The sequence below is a fragment of the Archocentrus centrarchus genome, chromosome 22, assembly GCF_007364275.1.
Source record: "Archocentrus centrarchus isolate MPI-CPG fArcCen1 chromosome 22, fArcCen1, whole genome shotgun sequence".
Lineage (NCBI taxonomy): Eukaryota > Metazoa > Chordata > Actinopteri > Cichliformes > Cichlidae > Archocentrus > Archocentrus centrarchus.
In genome coordinates, this window is record NC_044367.1 from 22551196 (window position 1) to 22576286 (window position 25091).

General features: G+C 40.0%; 1 protein-coding gene across 5 annotated transcripts in view; it reads right to left on the reverse strand.

Annotated features, from left to right (window-relative positions):
* Positions 1-25091, reverse strand: part of kif6 (kinesin family member 6) — a 77912-nt gene that overhangs the window by 30923 nt on the left and 21898 nt on the right. For 4 of the 5 annotated variants that reach the window (XM_030719077.1, XM_030719079.1, XM_030719078.1 and 1 more), the window contains 6 exons: positions 23732-23938; positions 20698-20841; positions 20353-20439; positions 5942-6045; positions 3485-3590; positions 411-570 (listed from right to left, as the gene is read on the reverse strand). In XM_030719077.1, coding sequence (XP_030574937.1) covers positions 411-570; positions 3485-3590; positions 5942-6045; positions 20353-20439; positions 20698-20841; positions 23732-23938 — 808 coding nt within the window. The remainder of the gene's footprint in view (positions 1-410; positions 571-3484; positions 3591-5941; positions 6046-20352; positions 20440-20697; positions 20842-23731; positions 23939-25091) is intronic. The other variant, XM_030719080.1, reaches the window with a different exon arrangement.

The window sequence follows — 25091 nt, forward strand, 5'->3', positions numbered from 1 at the left end:
TTTAGCTGTTCGGTTGATAGTCATCCACGCTGGAGGAGAGAAATTTCACACTTTTGAAGTTGTTTTAAGTTGACTTTTTCCAGCATTTTTGAGCCTACATTTTAATACCAGGGTTCTTGATCCTTTCTTCCTTTGTTTGTAAAATAATTTTCCAATACAATCCGATTTTACCGCTCTATTCTTCTGACTTAGCTTCTGGGGGCTTCTTGTGCAATCAGAATATCTGAATAATGGATAACATAAATGAAAGCCCTTTTTGCTGCTCCACACAGGCTTTTTACCTGTATGCAACCAATGCCTCCTCAAACAGTCAATAAAACTTAGACTACAAGCAGGAACAAAAATCAGATATCTCTTTATAGAGATTAATTGGAGCTGAACTAAGCTGGCTGCGACATGGCAAAGGATACTAATCTCGTTATCACGCTGCTGAAGCATCTCCTTTAATTTGACCACTTCTCCTGCACCGTGGTGGCTGTGTTGAATTTCTTCTTCCTTCACTGTTGCTGCTGGTATTTCTTTGTCATCACCACGTCTGTTTTTTCTTCCTCTTTTGTCCCAAATCATTAACTGCACAAAAACAATAAGAGAGAGAGAGAAAAAAAAAAGACAGTTACAAAAAAGGTTTGTGCATTCTCTTTTTTTTTTTAACGCAGGTGCTCAGACAGCCTTTGAACCTGAAACATGTTAGGGGAAAGGAAGCTTTTCCACGTGAAGGCACAGATGAGGGGTGAGGCTTGTCCCTGAACATTACGCACACGAAGGCATACCGAAGCTGACATTATGGATGGGATGATGTTTTAAATTTCATGTCATCACTGTAGCACAGAAACACAAAAGATACACCAGCCTGAAACAGTGACAAGCAGCACTGAGAACAAAGAGGAATTAAATCAAATTCAAACCAGACGAATTCTTGCAGGATCACTGGAGTGCGACTCGGGTGATGCTCAGAGGAATGTAAACTGAACGGGAGATAGAGTTTGCGGCTCCTAACAAACTGAAGGAGAAGTAAACAGACATTCAAGTGGGATCTGGAACGGCTTCTGGTGGCTGCTCAAACTTCAACCAAACCAGAGCCCAGAGACAGAGTGAGTACTGCAGTATTTTCCCTCTGCTCAGCAGCAGCAGCAGCAGCAGGCCATCGTCTCATGTTTGACAAAAGATGACAAGGATCTATTACTATCCTGGCTTTCTTCAAAAATTAGAACTTTTCTTCAAGCATCGTACACACAACATGCCAGTGTAAACTGAGTAGATAGCCAAAGCAAAAAGAAGTGTAAAAATACACATCAAACACAAATAGATGACAACTCACCCAGGTGTTTACTTCAGTCTGAGCACCAGCTGCTGAATATTAAATACAACAAAATTCTTTGCTGACCGAGGGTTCATAAAGTAGCGGTTTAATAATGCAAACATAGTGCTGCTCATTTCCATTACACTTTTATTATTGGACTCTACAAGAGTAGCTGTGCATGAGTCACAGTTTAAAATAATCTTGCTTTGGTGCAGTCCTCCGTTCTTCTGTCTGAAATGAGCCATTTTATCACCACCCTCACATTAAAGGGGTCGCCACAGTGGATCATCTGCCTCCATCTCACTCCATCCCTAGCACCCTGTATATTTTGTATATGTATATTTTATCTAAATGTTGTGTTTACGCATGATGAGCACTGATTAATCTCAATTAAATATTTTCTTAACCACTTAGGGGTGTTACATCCTGAAAAGGCTGCCAGTTCCATCACAGGCCCTTCACTTTGATGTAGCTAGAAACTGCTAGAAAATGGCAGTGCTCCAGCCTCCCTGTGACTCGAGTTAGGTGAGCTGCAGAGAAAAAATGGTATGGATGGATCTTCAAATGGGTTGTTTGCTATGAGGTAGGAGCTTTGCTTGCTTTCATTAGCTACGGGAAATTCTTGGAAGTTTTAGCTCAAAGACATGCATTAAGGATGGCATGTCAACATTACACCTAGCATCTAATTAGATGGCAAATAACTGTAAAACTCCCTGTGTTCAGACTTCAATCAGGCTGTGGGAAAATTAGTCTTCAAACATCAAAAACAGCAACTCTGGGTAAAATTTCGCATCACTGGGAAGTAAAAGATTTTCAGAGTGAGAATTATCAGCATATCAAAGACACCATGAAAATATTTCCAGTGACTGTTGATGAATAGTAATACACAATACATTTCTAGTTAATCATTTTAATGTCTGCCATTTTTGTGAAATTAAGGTGATAATTCTGTCTTTGCAATCTGATTAGTCAGCAACTTTTAGGAGAATTTTTAACCTTATAAAAGCAGGAAATTCATTTAAATGAAAGTAAAACATAACTCAGGAGGCAGTTGGGGGAACAGTTCAGAAGATCTGGGTCACCTGGTCACTGCTGAGCTGATGAATGGTGGGAAATGACATTTTTGGTGCATCTCTACGATGCAGGGACAACGAGGGTCTCAGAAGTATTAATAAAGCATTTTATTCATTCACTAACTGTACAGTAAAATAGGCACTGAAACAATTCACAGGTTTATTAAGAAACATGTAAATAAATAGAATGAAGTAATTAATTATTTGATATTTTAATGAGCAAGAAAAAGAGAAATTATTAAATTTGTAAATCAGTTAACTAAAACTCTATTAATCAGCTGTTCAAATTTAAAAAGGCATGGATGAATTTAGAGCCCGACTGATTTATTTATTTGCCAATCTATTGGTATCAGTATTTATAATGAGCAATTAAAATCTCAGGCATTTTTGAAACATTTCCTGTCCATTGACTGATATGCTTACATGCATAGTGACCCCCCCAATGAGATTAGTTCAGCGACTAATCAGCTCTGAAGCTCCCTGACGTGAACAGACTCTCTCTTGTTCTTTGAGCTACAGTACATGTGAAAAAAGCCAACTTTGGGCAATGTCCTGACCATAGACTGCATATAAAAGATGGACATAACCACTGTGACAGCAATCACTGGTTTGTAGCCTTGCATTTTGAAGCCTCTTCTTTACTTTAATGGTAGTCATAGTCTTGCTTTTTTTTTAAAAATTTGTTTTGAAGCCACAAGTGACCCTATTTGGGCAAGAGGGTGGACTGCTAAGTCACCAGGTAACACTTGATGACTAAGCTGCATCCATGGACTGTATAGCTGCATCACTCAGACACCTGTTAAATTACTGCGTCATCCAAATAAATGTATAGAGTTCATCAGCTGAGGTGTGCCTAGCAGAAAGCTGGCAGCTACAGCCGCCTGTTGTCCTTAGCTGATTTCTCCTCAGAATTTCTACATATTCCAAAAAAACCCCAAAAAAGGATCAAACTTGAGCTTCAATGAATCAAATGAAATTCTCTTCGTCTGATGTGAGACTCGCCCGGCACTGGTGTGTGGCTCCTGTCATAGAAAGGTGGAAGCAAAAACAAACAGCAGAAATAATTGATGGACAGAGACACAAGCATGCAGATACCATTCACATATATTACCTTCAGCAGGGAGAAACAGTACTTGATCTTTCTCATATCTGGCCCAAATGACAGCGTGGCATCTGGATCAGGATCATCCAGAAAAGCACCGATGAGCTCTTCCAGCCTAAACACACGCACATAAACACAGACTTTCTGAGCGATGCTACACTCAATGTTATATTCCTTCTCACTCAGGCACTCAAACAGTTAAGATGTACATTTGAGTAGTTTAAAATGTGGGTCTGGTCAAAGAAAACTATTTACTTAAACTTGAGTTTCAGCTCCACTGGGCCGGACTGTTGATAAACTATCGCTAAACGCTAGTCCAAACATTAGTTCTTCAAGATCTGGAAGCAGCCACTGGAAAAGAGCAGGAGGCAAGTGTCCAGACGGATCCAATGTAGGCACGACAGTGTGCGGTTTCTATTTTTTGTTCGACATAGAAACACACAAGGTTTACATGATGAAGGACTTAAAACAAACGCAGCGGTCCTGTTTCAGGGTTCTGCGAGACATCAGTGGTTTCATGAACCTGAAGAATACCCTTTGATGCAATGTACAATATTTTACAAGAGGGAAAAAAAAACCAAAAAAAAAAAACCATCATCTGTCAAACACCAGAATTTGAAAGTTTCCAAGAAGTGGCTCCAATGTGTGTGAAGTGATCTGTTATCAACAAAGTGTAGCTGACTAACACTGCTTTTTAAAAGCTTTACTTTGAATTTAGCCTGGACAGACGTGGACTGACAAGGAGAAAAGAGATAGTCTGCGGGAAACATAAAAACCCAGCATATCTGAGGACATATGTGCATTTGGAACTGTGTAAACAAACAGCCCAGGATATGTGCAATCAATCAGCGCAGGAGATGAGTAGGGGCATCAAATGGGGAGGGAGCAGCAACAAAAAAACTCAGCATGTCCAGCAAGCATGGTCACAACAGACATCATTAAAGATTCCCAGTGTGAGTCTGACCGCAAACAGAGGCAAATCGAGGATAATCACCCGGGTAGAGAGGAAATAATAAAATGAGTGAACTGAGGGGGCCAAGGCACGGGAAATGCATCAGCATGAGGGGCAATCTGCCAAATCCTCCATGAAACCTCCAGCCTGAACTCTGGCCCTGCTTGGGTCACTCTGCCACTTGAATATAATGGTAGAAATAAAGGAGTCCTGGGAAACTCCATGAGATCTGGTTTAGCCGCAGTGAGTGAGACTTCAACTCAGCACCAATGCAAAGCCCACACCGTAAGTTATATAGGCACATTAGGCTGTCCCCAAATACTTATAAATCACCAGACATATTTCCTCAAGAATCTGTGGGTTTGAGCTTTGCAAATACAAATTACAGTCCATAAAGTATACTCTGCTCTTTTCTGTGGATCTGAGGAGAACCAAAGGATCAACACAGCACTCTCTAGGTCTGAAAATGAAGCAAACACTTAAGTGAAAAGGGTTAGGTAGCCAGTTTCTCAGTTTAGCTGCAGTTTCTCTAACACCCACTTGAGGCTGGCTGCCTAAATTTGTCAATCCTGATAGACTCCCATGTTAAAAATCCCAGATTTACAGCAGAAATAAAAATGTTCACAGCCAGCTATTTAAAAAAAGTTTTGGTCCATATAGATAATTTCCTCTTTCATAGCCAGCAGCTATAGGGGGTAACTTCTTTTTTTTGAGGAGGAGGAGGAGCAGGCTTCTTTATACCTCGCCTGTTTAAATGGTATTAAGGTTTAAACAGTGGTGAACCAGCAACAGGGTCATGGGCACCCTAGGCTCACTGATGCACGTGGGGAGCGAAAGGCTAGTCCATGTGGTCCAATCCAACAGATGAGCTACTGTAGCTCAAATTGTCAATAAAGTTAATGCTGGTTCTGATAGACAGGGAAGCCAACACAATATTAGGCAGGTGGTCAGGATGTTATGTCGAATCATACTGCTAACAAAAGCAGCTAGTATTAGCACTTAGCCCACCACCCTGTCATCCAAATACGGTCAAACTGGTACCAGCAAACCAAGATGGCAAAAAGGTTACAGTTAAAGATCTGACTTATGGGTGACATCAATTTTATCTAAGCGCTAACTAGAAGGTATCTGTATCCGTGTGATGTACTCATATAGTCTATGGGTGCAGCCTGATAACCAAGCTATCTTTGATAACTAGCACTCCATTTTCTGGTCTAAATAAGATATCTTCTGGCCCAGAAATCAACTTGATGGTGGTCATAACGCTAAAATCAAGCCTACACATTATTATGTGACTTCACAGTGGCTACTTCCCTCTTTTATATACAGTCTATGGAGGTGACTTGCATACATACATATATACACAAAACACAATATTTGAGCTCTTCTACATTCTTATTTAACTCAGGACGTGTTTGTTACCTGCCCTCATCTTCACATCTACAGAACCTGGTTATGTTGAATGACAGATTGAATTGAAAAGACGAGGCATTAAGCAAGTAGAGTTGACATACTTCTGGATCTCCTCTGGAGTTAGTTGGTCATCTCTCTGCTCTCCAGTCACAATGGCCAGCTCCTCCTTCAGTGAAAGGATCTCCCTTTTCAACTGTGCTATCAGCTGAAATACACACCAGACACACAAAATGCAGGGTTTAATGTGCACATTCGCAAGTACAGTTCTACACAAAGACAGACACTCACACACAAGCACGTGCAGACAGAAGCTGTCCAGCTGCTGCCAACTGATGAGACAATCCCACTGAAAATGATCTTGCGGCTTATGTTGCTGATGCTTTCTGAGGTCAAACTTAAGTGATTCCAGACAAGTGGATACTTGAGGAAGAAAAATGCAGAAAGCAAAACACAAAATAGCATTAAACCTCTACGGTGGCTGTCTGTCCACACGTGTTTGGTAAGGACTCACCAAGCCAACAGGCTGCTGGCTGTCCGGATCTGGTTACTGTATATATATAAAAAAGCAAAGTATGACACCAAGCCCAGACACGGCTGCTTAAATAAGTACTTACACAGCCAGGTTTTGGAAAAAAATAGTTGCAAGAAGAATTCATATTAATGTTAAAAATCATATGACTGAGAGACAATTAGACAGAACAAGAAGATTATTTTTATTTAGAGCAAAAGCCTAATTTCAGTGATTTACACCGACAGCAGCACGTTTCTTTGTCTTTGTGTTGTGAACCAAGGCTCCAAGAGAGATATTTTGATTAAAGAGACTCAAGGACAAAAGATAAAAGCAAATTCACCAAAAACAAGCTTTTCTCTCTGGAGATAAGAATGTGGCTCACTCTTTTCACAGGCACTATGTCTAAAGAGGTCAGTCTAAATAGCCTAGAAGGGGATTAGCTGCCATCTGGCTACCTTAACACGTAAAGGATTACTCAGTGATCACAGATTCAAACATTGCGCCTCTCTTTCTTGAGTATTTTAATGCTCTATTAACGCTGCTTAATTCATTAAAACATGAGACACCAATGTCTTTGGTGATCCTGAGGATGATGTATGAGGAGACATGATCAGGTTCATCATTTTGGGTCATCTGCACTAACACTACCATCACCCACTGAGACATTTTAAAGGAGAAACACACGTCTTGTCCTTAAAGGGTCAGGCCATTCAGGGCATTAGGTCTTAATGAGGAACAAATTGTTTCTTACAACTTACAAAACACATTTTTGTGTCAATAATAGTAGAGAAAAACCACATTTTAAAATTTATAGCATGCTCCTATCATTTAACACCCAATACAGATGAACTGGTGACTCTGCTATATTTTGATCAGCAACAAATGACAGTGAAATTATCATAATCACATAGAAACACATAGAAATATGTGGCTGGGGTCATAAATTACACCACTTGGATGCTTGAAGGTCAGCTATTTAAAAAATATCCCAGGCTGTATAACAAAAATAAATATATTGCATTACAAGAATTATACTATAATTTGCAAGTTTTACAGTGTAAGTATAGTATTGCAAAATTACAGAAGTACAATAACTTTTTTACTGTAAAAGAAAAATATACTGAGGATATTATAAATCAGATTTATAGTAACTATAAAACTCTAAAATGTCTAACAGTACAACACAGCAGTCTGTTTGAATCGTTCCTATTGGATGCTCTCTCTTTTATTCTCTCCTGCCATTACGTTGTACAGTAGGTGATTGTAGGATGGAACTGCTGCTACACAGGGACACTTCAGGCTCACCTATTCCTTAGTCAGATGTGTAATAATGGCAATGACAGCATGTTCCAAGGATAAGCGGCTCGAGTAAGGCAGGGTGCAGACTGAATAGGAAGCAGGACACTATAATGAACTGCGATGGGCAGCGCCTACTTTGTCTTACTCTTTTTGCCACTGTAAGTATGCTAGCATTTCTCGATCATGCCACATTTTAAACTCACATAATATTTCTGTCATCATCAGGGGCAGCTGTGGCTAAGGAAGTAGAGCAAGTTTTCTATAAACAAGTATTTGCCCCTATCCAGATTTTTTGTTTTTTGCATATTTGTCACATTTTCATGTTTCATATCAAACAAATTTTAAATATTAGACAAAGAAAACCAGAGTAAATACAAAATGCTGTTTTTAAATGATGATTTCATTTATTAAGGGTAAAAAAACAAAACAAAAAAAAAACGAATCCACAACTACCTGACCCTATGTGAAAATTTGAATCATGAATTAAATGATTAACGACATTCTTTGGAAAGCTGAGTGCAGTTTCACTAGCCACACCCAGGCCTGACTACTGCCAGATCTTTTGAATTAAGAAATCACTTAAATAGAGCCTGTATGACAAAGTTAAATAGGCTAAAAGATCTCAAATAGCAAGACCTCATCCCACAATTTAAAGAAACAGCTGAGAAACAAAGTCATTGACATCCATCAGCCTGAAAAAAGTTAGAAAGACATTTCCAAGGCTTTGGAACTCTAGCAAACCACGGTGAGAGCCATTATCCACAAATGGAGAAAACTTGGAACAGTGGTGAACCTTCCCAGGAGTTTGGTTGGCCTACCAAAATTACTCTAAGAGCACATCAATGACTCATACAGGAGGTCATCAAAGAACCCAGAACTACATCTAAAGAACTGCAGGTCTCAATTGCCTCTGTTAAGGTCAGAGTTCACGATTCAACAATAAGAAAGAAACTGGGATAATATGGCAACCATGGGAGAGTTCCAAGGACAAAACCACTGCTGACCAAAAAGAACACAAAGGCTTGTCTCACATTTGCCAAAAACATCCTGATGATCCCCAAGACTTTTGGGAAACTATTCAGAGAACTGATTAAACAAAGCTGAACTTTTTTGAACTGTTACATCTGGCATAAAACTAACACTGCATTTCACTAGAAGACACTCGATAGAGCACATACTGTAGCTCCCCCACACCAAATTTTCGAACGTATCTTTCTGATATTATGCTGCAATAGATACCACCCACTACTGTCATACTCCATCATAAATTACTGCACCACAAAGATTTCTTTTATTGGCTTTTAAAAACTGTAAAATATGATTTTATGTTTTTATTTAAAAAAAAAATAGATTAACATGAATAGATAATGGCATATATAATCTAAATATATTTTATCTAGCATCCTCTGAAAAAAAATTATGAAAAAAGAAACATTTGCCAAGATATGAATTGAATATGTGTATGATTTTTTTTTTTTTAGGTTTATAGTTCACCTTGCATTATTGTGAGTATTTTAATTTAAAATTAAAAGATATTGAATTATCAATAATAACTGTATATACCTGAGTACCAAATTTCATCACTAGAGATGTAAAAATTCACTGAGGTAAGATTTTTAAAATTTCCCCAATGATGATCCGTGATGAGATATTTGATTTTTACATTAAATTTTTTTTTGGTGACCTTGAACTTTGACCTCCACCTATCAGTGGGTGAGGTAATAAAAAGATCATACCAACAGTCAAACATGGTGCTTGTAGTGTGATAATCTGGGGCTGCTTTGCTGCTTCAGGACGACTTGCTGTAATGATGGGACCATGAATTCTGCTTTCCACCAGAAAATCCTAAAGGAGAATGTCCTGCCATAAGTTTGTGCCCTGGAGCTCAAGTTCACTCAGGTTATGCAGCAGGACAATGGTCCAAAACACACCAACAAAGTCTACCTCTGAAAGGCTCAAAAATAAAACGGTTTTGAGTGGCCTAGTCAAAGTCCAGACTCCTGACTGAGATGCTTTGTCATGACCTTAAACAGTGCGTTCACGCTCGAAAACCCTCCGACGTGGCTGAATTAAAAACAATTCTGCAAAAATTCCTCCACAGTGATGTGAAAGACTCATTGCCAGTTATTACAAATGAGGGGAAGCAGCTTCTTTCAGATAGTGAGGGGCTTCAGCAAGGCCCATTAAAAGATAAACAAGGATTATTTTGAACCATGAACTCTAGCAGAGTCCAATAAAAATACGGAGTTGGAAATGAGCAGAATAAGTCCCCTTTAAATATTAAGGCAGATTATGTCCTAGACACTACATGAGGATGTCAGGTGTTGGCTGTGTGGAAGCTGGACCCAAACTCAGGATGCAAAGAAACTTAAACTCAAAACGCAGCTTTAATGCTGAGTCTTCATATAATGTCCAAAACACAAAATCCCAGAGTTGAGGCGGAGCTGAAGACTGCAACTCAACGCCTAAGAGACAAGAGGGAAACTCACTAACAGAGGTACACACAGCTTGCAGGGAAGACAGGCAACATAGCGACAATGGACTAAGGAAAACAGACCTTAAATTCACACACATACCAGGTAATCGGGGAGATTGAGACAGCTGGGGAGGACAAAGCACAGGCCAACAGAATCACAACAAACAAGACAAGTGATAAGAAAACGGGGACGACACAGACAAGACTTAAACACAGGGGGGCTTGGCACAAGGAGCAAAGAAAAAACTCTAACACAATGGAGCTAGAAAACCTATGTACACCAAAGAGAAAACACAAAACTACAGTGGCTTGCAAAACTATTCACATCCCTTGAACTTTTCCATATTTTGTCACATTACAACCACAAACATAAATATATTTCACTGGAATTTAATGTGAAAGACCAACACAAAGTGGTATACAATTGTGAAGTGGAAAGAAAATTATACATGATTCAAAACATTTTTTACAAATAAAAAACTGAAACGTTCAGTGTTCAAAAGTATTCAGCCCCCTTTTCTCTGAGTGCAACCAATTGCATTCAGACGTTGCCTGATGATTGCTAATGACTAAAAAGAGTCGACCTGTGTGTAACCTAATCTCAGTACAAATACAGCTGCTCCGTGACGGCCTCAGAGGTTGGTTAAGAGAATATTGGGGAGTAAACAGCATCATGAAGTCCAAAGAACACAGCAGACAGGTCAGGAATAAGGTTGTGGAGAGGTTTAAAGCAGGCTTAGGCTATAAAAAGATTTCCCAAGCTTTGAACATCTCACGGAGCACTGTTCAATCCATTATCTGGAAATGGAAAGAGTATGGCACAACTGTAAACCTACCAAGACAAGGCCGTCCACCTAAACTTACAGGCCGAACAAGGAGAGCACTGATCAGAGATGCAGCCAAGAGGCCCATGATGACTCTGGACCAAATGCAGAGATCCACAGCTCAGGTGGGGGAATCTGTCCACAGGACAACTATTAGTCGTGCACTGCACAAATGTGGTCTTTATGGAAGAGTGGCAAGAAGAAAGCCATTGTTAAAAGAAAACCATAAAAAGTCCAGTTTGCAGTTTGCCAGAAGCCATGTTGGGGACACAACAAAACATGTGGAACTAGGTGCTTTGGTCAGATGAGACCAAAATTGAACTTTTTGGCCAAAATGCAAAACGCTATGTGTGGCAGAGAATTAACACTGCGCATCACTCTGAACACACCATCCCCACTGTCAAATATGGTGGTGGCAGCATCATGCTCTGGGGCTGCTTCTCTTCAGCAGGGACAGGGAAGTTGGTCAGAGTTGATGGGAAGATGGATGGAGCCAAATACAGGGCAATCTTGGAAGAAAACCTGTTGGAGTCTGAAAAAAGACTTGAGACTGGGGCGGAGGTTCACCTTCCAGCAGGACAACGACCCTAAACCTAAGGCCAGGGCTACAATGGAATGGTTTAAAGCAAAACATATTCATGTGTTAGAACGGCCCAGTCAAAGTACAGACCTAAACCTAATCGAGAATTTGTGGCAAGATCTGAAAACTGCTGTTCACAAACGCTCTCCATCTAATCTGACTGAGCTTGAGCTGTTTTACAAAGAAGAATGGGCAAAAATTTCAGTCACTAGATGTGCAAAGCTGGTGGAGACATAACCTAAAAGCCTTGTAGCTGTAACTGCAGCAAAAGGTGGTTCCACAAAGTATTGACTCAGGGGGGCTGAATACTTTTGAACACCACACTTTTCAGTTTTTTATTTGTAAAAATGTTTTGAATCATGTATAATTTTCTTTCCACTTCACAATTGTATACCACTTTGTGTTGGTCTTTCACATTAAATTCCAGTGAAATATATTTGTATGTTTGTGGTTGTAATGTGACAAAATATGGAAAAGTTCAAGGGGTATGAATACTTTTGCAAGCCACTGTATATAAATATTAAATAAACCAGGGAATGCTATGAATAACAAATAACTAAACTAAAGCAGAAAGAAATAAGAACAGAAGTAAATATACTAATAAAGAGGAAAATACACAACAAAACAAACAAACAATATAATCATAAAGCAACCAAGAATCTCAGAGTCCAAAACTCAAACACTGGGTCACAGACCCAGGACCATAAAGTGGATTTTTATTTTTTTTTTTTGTCTCTCACTGTAAACTTGACTGCTTGAGTCATTTGAGTATCTATATTTGTTGTTAGATCCTCTGTGTTACTATGTGCAGCAAACAGTGGAAAATGCAGCAGACAGTCGATCTGGCGGTGACATGTACGGCTCACATGGCGCCAGCTACTTTTATTGGACAAGCAAGTCCACTTCTGAATGGCTCAAAAAAAAAAAAAAAAAAGTTTTGGAGTGGCCTTGCCAAAGTCTGGACTTAAATCCAACTGAGATGCTTTGACATGACCTTAAACAGACCGTTCATGTAAAACAAGTACAGTAAAACAATTCTGCAAAGAAGACTGGGCCAAAATTCCTCCACGGTGATCTGACACATTCATTGCCAGTTATTGCAAATGTTTGATTGCAGTTCTTGCTGCCAAGGGTGACATAAATAAATGAAATCATCATTTAAAAACTGCATTTACTAAGGCAATCTTTGTTTAATATTAAAATTAGTTTGACGATCTGAAACATGTAAGTGTGACAAATATGCAAAAAAAACTAAGAAATTAGAAGGGGGCAAATACTTTCTCAGCCATATTTTTGCACCCATGAAAGTTCACTTAAAGACCCCTCATATTTAATCCTTTTGTGTTTCTGCAACAGACTTGTTCAGTGGGATTAAATCCCACATGGTAAGTGAGAGGTTGGAAGTGAGCCCACTCCCCATGTGCCACGACTTAAATTTAAGGTGCTACGATAAAGGGTAATTGTGGATAGAGACAACCAGAAACATACTGAATGACTGGCCCAATAACTTGGTATTTACACACTGGAAATATGTTCAAAAAAGAGGAGCCAGTCCCAAAAGAGAACAGAGACATGTAATTATATGTTAATGGTGGGGAAAACAGAGTCAATGGATCATGTAGTTACTGAAATGAAGCCAAACCCATTGTAATAAAAATTTTACATAAATCCCAAAATCAAACAACACACTAAACCATCTAAAAACACAAGTGGCAACTGTTCTTTTTCTTAAAACCACCCTCACTTCAGTGTAAATCCCAGTTAAATAGCTCCACTGCAAAGAGCAAATGCAGCAGAAAATAGCAACTGTGTGCAACAATCAGTCAGTGTCACTGCTGACACAGAACTGCTAAAGAGTAAAAGGTCTGAGAGAATTATTTCAAGGTCAAAGGTCAAATTGAGTTTCAACCCCAAACCAGTCAGACACTCACACACAACTTGAGATGCTCCTGAGAAGAAACAGATCTGTTGCGTCTTTTTGGGAAGCTGCAACTTTCACCCTTGATCACCCCCACATCATCCCACCCCTGTATTTATTGTACACTATAACACCAAACACCACATCTGACCACTCCTCACCAGAGCCGCTCCCTGTATCTCTTTTTTGGAGCTCGTGGTCTGATGTAATTCTTCCAGCTGCATCCCCAAAAAGCTGACCACCAGTTGTTGGTCAGCAGAATCGTACAGTCTATTTCAGAGTGCCAAGCCCACACTGGCACCACAGTTTCAGGGCAGGCCTCCATATATGCACTGAATAAAAACGAACTCAGACCATGTGACTGATGATGTCAGCAAACCCTATGGAAACCCAATAATGAAAATCTCTCTACAGTACATGTGTGTCTGTCACAGTCTATGTACTGACAAACACAATTAACTTTGAAACATTAAACAGCCCTAACTTTAAATTATACCTCCTCTTCTAGAAAATATAACCTCCATCCTGTGCAAATAGCCACCCACAGTAAAGTGTAAGCACTGCAGTATAACCACAGGTTACACCTTAAAAATGTATATGTACGATGTTACGCAGTATGCCACTCACAAACATGCTGCTATTACAGGGCCCGTTTTATGAAGGAAGATTAGGCATAGTTTCCCATTACAACTAAATGTAGGCTAGGTTTTCATCTTCCATAACAAAATGAGAGCACATGGGCTGGGTTGCTTGCATGGTATGGCACTATTCAGGCATTACAGACTAAAACAAGAAACTTTGCACTAAACCAGTGATTCCCAACTGGGAGTACAAGTAACTGAAGGGATGCGCTATTACTGCAGTAACTTGGGGTATAAAGACATAGCTTTAATTATATTTAATGAAAGGATTACCTTTACCGGAACAGTTTTAAGAAGCACAAATTTCAGTTTCATTTAGTCCATCTTATCTTTTATCCAAGGTTACAGTATGGAAACTACTGAAACTATGTGCTAAAACTATAAATGAGTGGTTTAAAATTGTCAGCTAACAATATCCAGCCACTCTATTAGGTAGGTCTGGCAAGCACTGGGTCGAACCCCACCTTTGCCTTCAGAACTGCCTTAATTTTTTGTGGCATACATTCAACAAGGTGCTGGAAATATTCCTGTGAGATTTTTGTCCATATTGACATGATAGCATCACACAGTTACTGCAGATTTGTTGGCTCCACATGATTGATGTAAATTTTTGGTTACACCTCATCCTAAAGATGCACCATTGATCCAATGGTGCATCTGACTGTGGAGGCCATTTGAGTTCAGTGAATTCTATGTCACATTCATGAAAATGGTCAGCTGACCATATCCATGCATGGGTATGGTCATGAACACTACTCAGGTAGGCTGTGGCGTTTAAACAAACTACTAAGAGGCCTAAAGTGTGCCAACAAAATATCCCCCACACCACTGCACCACCACCAGGCTGAACCATTGCTACAAGTCATTTTCAGTTTTCTATAGTCCAATTTTGGTGAGCACATGTAAGCACGTGTTCTTAGCTGACAGGAGAGCTACATGGTGTGGTCTTCTGCTGCTTTAGCCCATCTGCTTCAGAGTTTGAGATGTTGTACATTCAGAGATGCTTTTCTGCATACTTCTGCATACTGAATGAGTAGCTATTTGAGTTAGCGATGTTTTCCCATCAACTTGAAGCAATCTGGCCATCCTCCTCTGACCTCTGACAACAAGAAGGCATTTTCACCCAGAGAACTGCCACTCACTGGATATCTTCTCTTTTTCAGATCATTCGCTGTAAACCCTAGAGGAGGTTGCGTGGAAAATTCCCAGTAGATCACCACCAATCATGCCACATTCAAAGTCACTTAAATCACCTTTCTTCCCCATTTTGATGCTCGGATTAAACTTCTGCAGGGCGTCTTGATCGTGGCTGTGTGCCTAAATGCATTAAACTGCTGATTAGATCCTTGAGTTAATGAGAAGTTGAACAGGTATACCTAATGAAGTAGCTGGTGAATGTAGATAAACAAACTGCTAGTTAAGCATACTGGATAAACAGGTAAAATGGCTAGCTAAAACTACAAATATAAAGCTGGAATTTATTAGTTAATAGTTTAGGTACAGTAGCAGTTGAAATTGTTTGCTGACAGTATAGATGAATGGAGGAATGTGTCTAACTAGATAAAAGTACAGCCAAACTGTTGGATTTGTTAGTGAACACTCTAGATAAAGAAACTAAATGTTGGCAAAACATACAAGATAAAATTAATAAGAGTTTGACTTTTTTTAACTAGTAGTTTGAACTGCTAGCACAAAAATAGGCCTAAAAAGTTAGCATGTACAAACAAGTGAAACTGTGAGCTAACAGTATAGATAAAGAAACAGTTAAAATTAGGCCGTAACCATAATAAAGAGCTGTTAAATATAATCTAAGCTAAAAGTAGGATGAAAACAGTGAAAACAGCAACGCAATCAATAAAAGCAGAAAAGAAAATTCAGGTTAAGATAAGCTTAAAAGAACACATTTAAACAGGTGAGGTGTTCTTGCTTCTTCAGATGAAAAAGGTTGGAAACCACTGCACTAAACCACACGCGTCCAGTCTCAGCTCTGTCCTAATGAATCACTTTGACGAGATAGACGGGAGACCCAGGATGAAAGACCCCATACAGGAATTTTCACACAAGCTTCCAGAGCATGTCTCGCTGGTTGGTGATAAGCAAGCTTCTGTTTGACTCACAGGTATCCACTAATCAAAGCTGTCCTTTAAAGCTGGACCCTGTTTGTGTTTTTGTGAATGGTGGCTTTAAGTTTAGGAGAGTCACCAAGTTAACCTCTGCTCAACTGCATAACCTCAAGGTCAACATTTCTGACAATTTTAAGAATAAAGAAATGTAATGGCAAAATAAGCGCATAAATGCATCAGTGTGATCTGACAATGTCCACGAATGCAGATCAGGATCAGCCGGGTCTAAATGAAGGATTAACATCGGCATTAGTGCTCTTAGAGGAACTAACAGAGGCAACCTTATATGGTGCGGCCACTGTGGCTGACTTCATCGTGATCACGGGTCACTTTCAACACATCATTCGTTGCCTGTCCATGAGAGACGTGTTCAGTGTTTTGTCTGGTCTGGCTGGTTTCCTGCTCTTCAGGATTTGAAGCTTGCAGACTACAGTGTAGGACCAGACAAATTGTTGTGAAAAGCAAACTTCAGGTTTCAAATCACCAAAGCCAGCGAGTCCAAGAGACAGTGTGCCTTCAGACGGGGCAGGCCAAAAATTGGAGTCAGTGTGTCCCCCCAAACCACAATATATGACATCACTCCAATCTGCACACTGCGCTGCTGCTGGCTTTGCATTTTCCTCAGTAAACTGAGCTGAGAGATAGATGAGAGACAGAAGCAATGAACACAAAATGAGAAACACACTAAAAATCCATAAACAGACACAAGAGGTTTGCCCACGGAGGTTGGGTTTGCCTGGAGCTGTAACTGTGCCGGACCCGGCTGGGAGCAGCCAGACACTGTCACAATTACTGAGCTGGCCGCAGACTCTCTTAAAAATACCTCTGTGGGGTTTGCAAGTGGCCAGCCAAATCTTAGCAGCAGCAGTAATACAGTAGCTGTTGATAGGGTGGGAGCAGAGGAAGCACACACACAGCAGTGGTGACTTACTACAGTATACCCCCCCATGTAGCAACTACCCCATCTGCACACTGCAACAGTGGAAGGTGTGATGGGTATTCTAAAGTATTTATAGTGGCTTGCAAAAGTATTCATACCCCTTGAACTTTTCCATATTTTGTCACATTACAACCACAAACAAATATATTTAACTGGAATTTAATGTGAAAGACCAACACAAAGTGGTATACAATTGTGAAGTGGAATGAAAATTATACATGATTCAAAACATTTTACAAATCTCAAACTGAAACATTCGGTGTGCAAAAGTATTCAGCCCCCTTTTCTCTGAGTGCAACCAATTGCATTCAGACGTTGCCTGATGATTGCTAATGACTAAAAAGAGTCCACCTGTGTGTAATCTAATCTCAGTACAAATACAGCTGCTCCGTGAAGGCCTCAGAGGTTGGTTAAGAGAATATTGGGCAGTAAACAGCATCATGAAGTCCAAAGAACACAGCAGACAGGTCAGGAATAAGGTTGTGGAGAAGTTTAAAGCAGGCTTAGGCTATAAAAAGATTTCCCAAGCTTTGAACATCTCACAGAGCACTGTTCAATCCATTATCTGGAAATGGAAAGAGTATGGCACAACTGTAAACCTACCAAGACAAGGCTTTTTGGCCAAAATGCAAAACGCTATGTGTGGCGGAGAATTAACACTGCGCATCACTCTGAACACACCATCCCCACTGTCAAATATGGTGACTAAATTGAGACTGGGGCGGAGGTTCACCTTCCAGCAGATCAACGACCCAACGATCAAATATGGTGGTGGCAGCATCGTGCTCTGGGGCTGCTTCTCTTCAGCAGGGACAGGGAAGTTGGTCAGAGTTGATGGGAAGATGGATGGAGCCAAATACAGGGCAATCTTGGAAGAAAACCTGTTGGAGTCTGAAAAAAGACTTGAGACTGGGGCAGAGGTTCACCTTCCAGCAGGACAACGACCCTAAACATAAAGCCAGGGCTACAATGGAATGGTTTAAAGCAAAACATATTCATGTGTTAGAACGGCCCAGTCAAAGTCCAGACCTAAACCCAATCGAGAATTTGTGGCAAGATCTGAAAACTGCTGTTCACAAACGCTCTCCATCTAATCTGACTGAGCTTGAGCTGTTTTGCAAAGAAGAATGGGCAAGAATTTCAGTCACTAGATGTGCAAAGCTGGTGGAGACATACGTACCCTAAAAGACTTGCAGCTGGAATTGCAGCAAAAGGTGGTTCCACAAAGGATTGACTCAGGGGGGCTGAATACTTTTGCACACCGCACTTTTCAGTTTTTTATTTGTAAAAAATGTTTTGAATCATGTATAATTTTCTTTCCCCTTCACAATTGTATACCACTTTGTGTTGGTCTTTCACATTAAATTCCAGTGAAATATATTTATCCTTGTGGGTGTAATGTGACAAAATATGGAAAAGTTCAAGGGGTATGAATACTTTTGCAAGTAAAAATAAAAGACTCAGGCTACTTAAAAACTGTTGCTGGAAAACCACAACAGCTAATACTTCAACCATAACTTTTTTTTGTGCATTTTGGGACTGCTGCTGCTCGAATTGCAAATGTTTGTTAATTTTATTTAAAATGAAGCAGTTCTTCAGTTGTGTTTCTTAGTTTGCTTTTGACTTAGCTTCATTATGGTTTTGCAGTTTGTTTTCAGGCGTTACTTTTGTTATTAATGTTCTCAAGCATAGTTTATTTATATTAGATTCCCTGTTTTCCTGTGTTTCCCCCAGGTCACTCTCCATATCTGTGTCCCTGTGTGTTTTGTCTCCGTGTCCTGTTTCTATATTTTTTACCTTCCTCCCTATCTGTTAAGTCTGCGTTTGTATCCCTGCTTACTCTCTTTCTGCTTTATTTTGCCAGTTTCCTGTTTCCTGTGCGTTGTGTTCAGTTTTGCTTCCCGTTGTCTCATTAGTGTTATTCTGTTCAGCTATTCTGCCTCAGCTGTCTCCACTTCTCTAATCACCCTCCTGTGTATTTACTGTCTCAGTCTCCCCTCGTCCTTTGTCAGTTCATCTGTTTTTCTGCCCCTGTGTCTCCTTGTATTTAGTCCTAGTTTATATTTTAAGTGTTATTTTTAGTTGTCTTTTCGTCTCTCTCTTATATTCACTGCCTTATTGGATTCTACAGACCACAATAAACTTGTTTCCTTTAAATCAGGACTCTTCAACTCCAGGCCTTGCGAGCAACTGTCCTGCAGCTTTTAGATGTGTCCCTGATCCAACACACCTGAATCAAATGGCTGAATTACCTCCTCAGTATGCAGTCAAGTTCTCCAGAGTCCTGCTAATGACTTCTATATTTGACTCAGGTGTGTTGAAGCAGAGACACATCTAAAACCTGCAGGACAGGGGCTCCTGAGGCCTGGAGTTGAAGAGCCCTGCTTTAAATGAATCTAGCTTTCTTGGCGTCTTGCATTTGGGTCCTCATCCCAGCACTGACCGTGACGCTTTCATTCCTAACACATTACCCATTACATCTTTAAAATCCAAAGATTCTTGCAAATATTGGTTATCTGTCTACTTAAACAGTCACCTTGAGGTGACAGTTATGATTTAGTGCTATATAAACAAAACTGAATTGAACTGAATACTAAAACCCACTATTGGCACTGAAAAAAGAAAACATATCAGTCACTCCCTAATATACTGTATAGATATCAAACAAAAACTACATCTGTGGAAAAATTTCTCGATCTGGCCACACATACAATTTCAGCTTCCTTGCATGACTGTGTGTAAAGATATATGCACACTCCAGACTCCAGCTGGATGTTTTTTCAAGAGGCTGTAAATTATTGGGAGAGAATATGCCATAACAGAATCTGAGGCATGTAAACAGGACAGAGAGGGATTGCAAACAGGACGTGTGAGCAGTCTAAATATCACAGGACGGACGGGCGTCCACGTGCTGAGGGTGGAAAACGGCTTCTTTCAGACAGACTGTGTCACACTGGAAAAACTAACTTGGTGTTGGAAACCTAAAGAGGACACTTAAGCACATGGTGGGTTACACTTAGTTTAGAAGCTGGATCCTCACTGCCGTTCATTCGCCGATCAATTTAAGGTCTGGAAGCCTAAGGGAGGGTCTGGCCAAATAAAAATGGCACATTAAGTCATGCGTCTGTGGTATGATTGTGTGGCTCAGTGTCAGTATTTCGAGGGCCTGGTGAAGCAGTGCGAGTGTCTGATTGTCTCACCAGTGCAGGATCCAGTTCTTCGTTCAATATTGCCTCATTCTTGATGAGAGCCACACGCTGAGCAAAGCGACATGTCGAAATGGACTCCTGAGGAAAACAATTTGAAAAATCTGTTAGTGTTTCTCTGCAGGAGGGAAAGAATATTAATACCCCTGATTATGCCATAATTTAGTAATCATATGACACATTTCCTCAAAGGAATGCATGTAGACACTCAAAGCTAAGACTTTCTTTACAAAGCACACCCACAAAAGTAGGGTTCTAAAACTATAATAAAATATTGTTTTCTGAGGGAATCTAGGAGGCTACTTTGTCTGAAAATGTCCTCATGGTGTCCATGCTTACCTCAAGATTCCTTTTCTCGACCGCCATAGTGGCGATCATGGTGGTCATGCAGTTGCCCCCAAGGCTATCCCTCAGCACAGACGTTAACATGGAGTTTCTGTAGGGAATATGAGAACGATTCTTCTCTGACAGTGCTATGATCACCTGAGGAAGAAAAAAAGAGCTGACATGTAAAATAAGAACTACAGAAACCTGGTTTCTGTTTGTAGACTGCTGAAGTAGTTTGGGCAGTCCTGGGCTACATGCTTCCATCTGCAGAGCTGAGGAGGGACTACAGCGCCTTGCGAAAGTATTTGGCCCCCTTGAACTTTTCAACCTTTTGCCACATTTCAGGCTTCAAACATAAAGATATAAAATTAAAATTTTTCGTGAAGAATCAACAAGAAGTGGGACACAATCGTGAAGTGGAATGAAATTTACTGGATGTGTCAAACTTTTTTAACAAATAAAAACTGAAAAGTGGGGCGTGCAATATTATTCGGCCTTTGCGTTAATACTTTGTAGCGCCACCTTTTTCTGCAATTACAGCTGCAAGTCGCTTGGGGTAAGTCTCTATCAGTTTTGCACATCGAGAGACTGAAATTCTTGCCCATTCTTCCGTGCAAAACAGCTCGAGCTCAGTGAGGCTGGATGGAGAACGTTTGTGAACAGCAGTCTTCAGCTCTTTCCACAGATCCTCGATTGGATTCAGGTCTGGACTTGGACTTGGCCATTCCAACACCTGGATACGTTTATTTGTGAACCATTCCATTGTAGATTTGGCTTTATGTTTTGGATCATTGTCTTGCTGGAAGATAAATCTCCGTCCCATGATGCTGCCACCACCATGTTTGATGTTTGGGATGGTGTGTTCAGGGTGATGAGCTGTGTTGCTTTTATGCCAAACATATCGTCTTGCATTGTGGCCAAACAGTTCGATTTTGGTTTCATCTGACCAGAGCACCTTCTTCCACATGTTTGGTGTGTCTCCCAGGTGGCTTGTGGCAAACTTTAAACGAGACTTTTTACGGATATCTTTGAGAAAGGGCTTTCTTCTTGCCACTCTTCCATAAAGGCCAGATTTGTGCAGTGTACGACTGATTGTTGCCCTATAGACAGACTCTCCCACCTCAGCTGTAGATCTCTGCAGTTCATCCAGAGTCATCATGGGCCTCTTGGCTGCATCTCTGATCAGTCTTCTCCTTGTTTGAGATGAAAGTTTAGAGGGACGGCCGGGTCTTGGTAGATTTGCAGTGGTCTGATACTCCTTCCATTTCAATATGATTGCTTGCACAGTGCTCCTTGAGATGTTTAAAGCTTGGGAAATCTTTTTGTATCCAAATCCGGCTTTGAACTTCTCCACAACAGTATCTCGGACCTGCCTGGTGTGTTCCTTGGTCTTCATGATGCTCTCTGCGCTTTGAACAGAACCCTGAGACTATCACAGAGCAGGTGCATTTATACGGAGACTTGATTACACACAGGTGGATTCAATTTATCATCATCAGTCATTTGGGACAACATTGGATCAGAGATCCTCACTGAACTTCTGGAGTGAGTTTGCTGCACTGAAAGTAAAGGGGCCGAATAATATTGCACGCCCCACTTTTCAGTTTTTTATTTGTTAAAAAAGTTTGACACATCCAATAAATTTCATTCCACTTCACGATTGTGTCCCACTTGTTGATTCTTCACAAAAAATTAAAATTTTATATCTTTATGTTTGAAGCCTGAAATGTGGCAAAAGGTTGAAAAGTTCAAGGGGGCCGAATACTTTCGCAAGGCACTGTATAAAGTAACATCTGGCTCCAAAAAAACCAACATGACAGCAGTTGAAACACAAACTTTAAAGTTCAACAGTGAGGATTCAAAAACCAGTGTCACTACCTCCATTCTCAAAAAAAATAAATAAATAAATAATGTATTACTCATCACTTTTTTAAAACTATACACTGTGTTACTTGTTTACTCACTGTAGAGTAATTTATTTCACTACTACTTTTGTGGCACTCTGTTACATCTTCTGAGATGAATTGTGAAGATGGTGCAGTTTGCAAAATTTCATGGAGGCAAACTGTAGCCACTGAGGAATCTAAAATATGATCTATGCTTTTTTATGGTCACACTGTTTTCTTATTAATTACCTCAATCAAGGAAGTGATATATATATATATATATATATATATATATATATATATATATATATATATATATATATATATATATATATATATATATATATGTGTGTGTGTGTGTGTGATTAGTTCAGTTAATGTGCTTGTTATCAGGATTACACATTGTGAAGTAGGGCAACACTGGATATTTCATGTTATATCTTCACAAATACATATCAAACTGACATAGAAACAACTGTGAGATATCCTGATTATGTTCAACAAAATGTCACAAAGTGATCTGTATTCAGGGACTCAGTTCATGCATGATTTGCAGGGAGTTTTCTCAGACTGCTCTTGCTCTGCTCTTATGTAATTAGTGTATATTTCCAGCAATGCTGGTATTATTCTACAATGTGGAACTTAAAGAACTGAAAAAAAATTGAGTGAGTATGTCATGGGTCTCTGAGCCAATGTATTGAGTTTTGTATTTTAGGTTATCTTTTGGGTTTTTAGTCTTTCAGGTTAGGCTACTTTTGTATTCTGGGTTCTGTTTACATCTTGAGTATTGGTTTGTATTTATTTCTCTGTGTTTCAACTTTCTTTCAAGATAAAACTGAGTATCTTTCAGAGAAAGCCTACTCTGGGATTCACTATTGTGTCAGTATGCTTGTGTCGCCAAAATGGCCAGCCCGGGTTTTCAAAACTGGACTTTCCAAACCAGTGGATGATTATTTGCAGTCTGTTATTAACTCGATGAAAGAAGTACAAATTAAGCAGCCTAAGTCCTTTGGGAAAGCATTAAACTGCTGTTTAATATCATAACAACAAAACAAACATGCAAACAACACTGATGGATTACATTTTTTTACAATAATATGTTTTTACATTTTAAACTCTATTACTATATAACTTTAAACAAAGAAAAAAAAGGTGTCTACCTGTTCCAGGTAGTGGAGGGAGAGGTTGATATACTTTGCATCAGTGAGCAGCTGCCCATTTAAACCAGTCTTGCTAACTCTGTCCGATCCTGCCAGATCCACCAGGTGGAGCTTAGATCGCTGCAGGGTGGCTGAACCGGGCTCACGCCTGCATAGGTGCACAGTAAATATACAGTGGGAACGAGTGGACGCCTGGTTCATGGGAGTCTGGGGATGACAGAGGAGTCAAGTGACGAGAGTAGATTTTTAAAATAATGTTGTTGCAATAAGGGTTGTGTGAGAGTAATCTGAGTCCTGATAAACCAGCACACATGGTGGAAACAAAAAACAAAGGGGGAGATTAATTTTCCATTTGCAGCCTTTGTCCCATTCAAACAACAAAAAACATATTTCCTTTGATTCTTATTTTCTTCTTGTTCCCACTCATTTGTAGATCAAAGTAACAGCATGTGTAACCAATATGCAGTGAACACATGGTGGCGGCTTGACAAAAGCTGAGGCTGATTTTCAGATGGTCACTGGAACAGCAGAAAGCAGGTTGAGACCAGAAGGAGACAAAAATAGAGCATGAGTCACTCTGCACAAACAAGTTTTATTAACTAGAGGAGGATGGAGACCTGGCTGACAGAATAAACAGAGGAAGTGGACATTCACTGACACAGTGCTGAGCACACACTTGTTGCATTTTGAACACATGATGTTGCTTGTAATAAGCAGCTTTTAATTAGAAAGGAGGTGTCACCTCATCTTGGATTAGCTTCTGATCCTGATTCCCTTTGTGCAATTCTCACTCATCTGAGATATAGAAATAAGCCACTTTTTCTCTCTGCTAAAAAAATATCACCACATTACAGGTCATTCGCTCTAAAAAAACCCCCAAAAAAACAAAAACCCTGCTCTAACCCTGACTTATTGTTGGCATAAATGAGCCAACACCTGCCTGTTAGTGAAAGCTCTGTCACAAGCAGTCATAACCCTATCTTAAACCCTTGCTGTCATCTCTTTCTGCAGTGCAAATTCCCTTCACTCAGCACACATTTATGTTTTCTCCATAAGGTTTCCTCAAAGTAATGTGAGGCAGCCCTTATATTTTGGGAAGGGATCAAATTCCTAATAGGGCTGTAGAATGAGGTCAAGGTTGGGGATAGTGTCCCCAACAGTACAAATTTATTTAATTTTTTCTGGATCCCTTGAGTAAAACACACACACACACACACACACACACACACACACACACACACACACACACACACACACACACACACACACACACACACACACACACACACACACACACACCTGTCTGCAGTGATCATGATTTGCAGATATACTGTGGGACCTATCAAGCAGTCAGATGGAA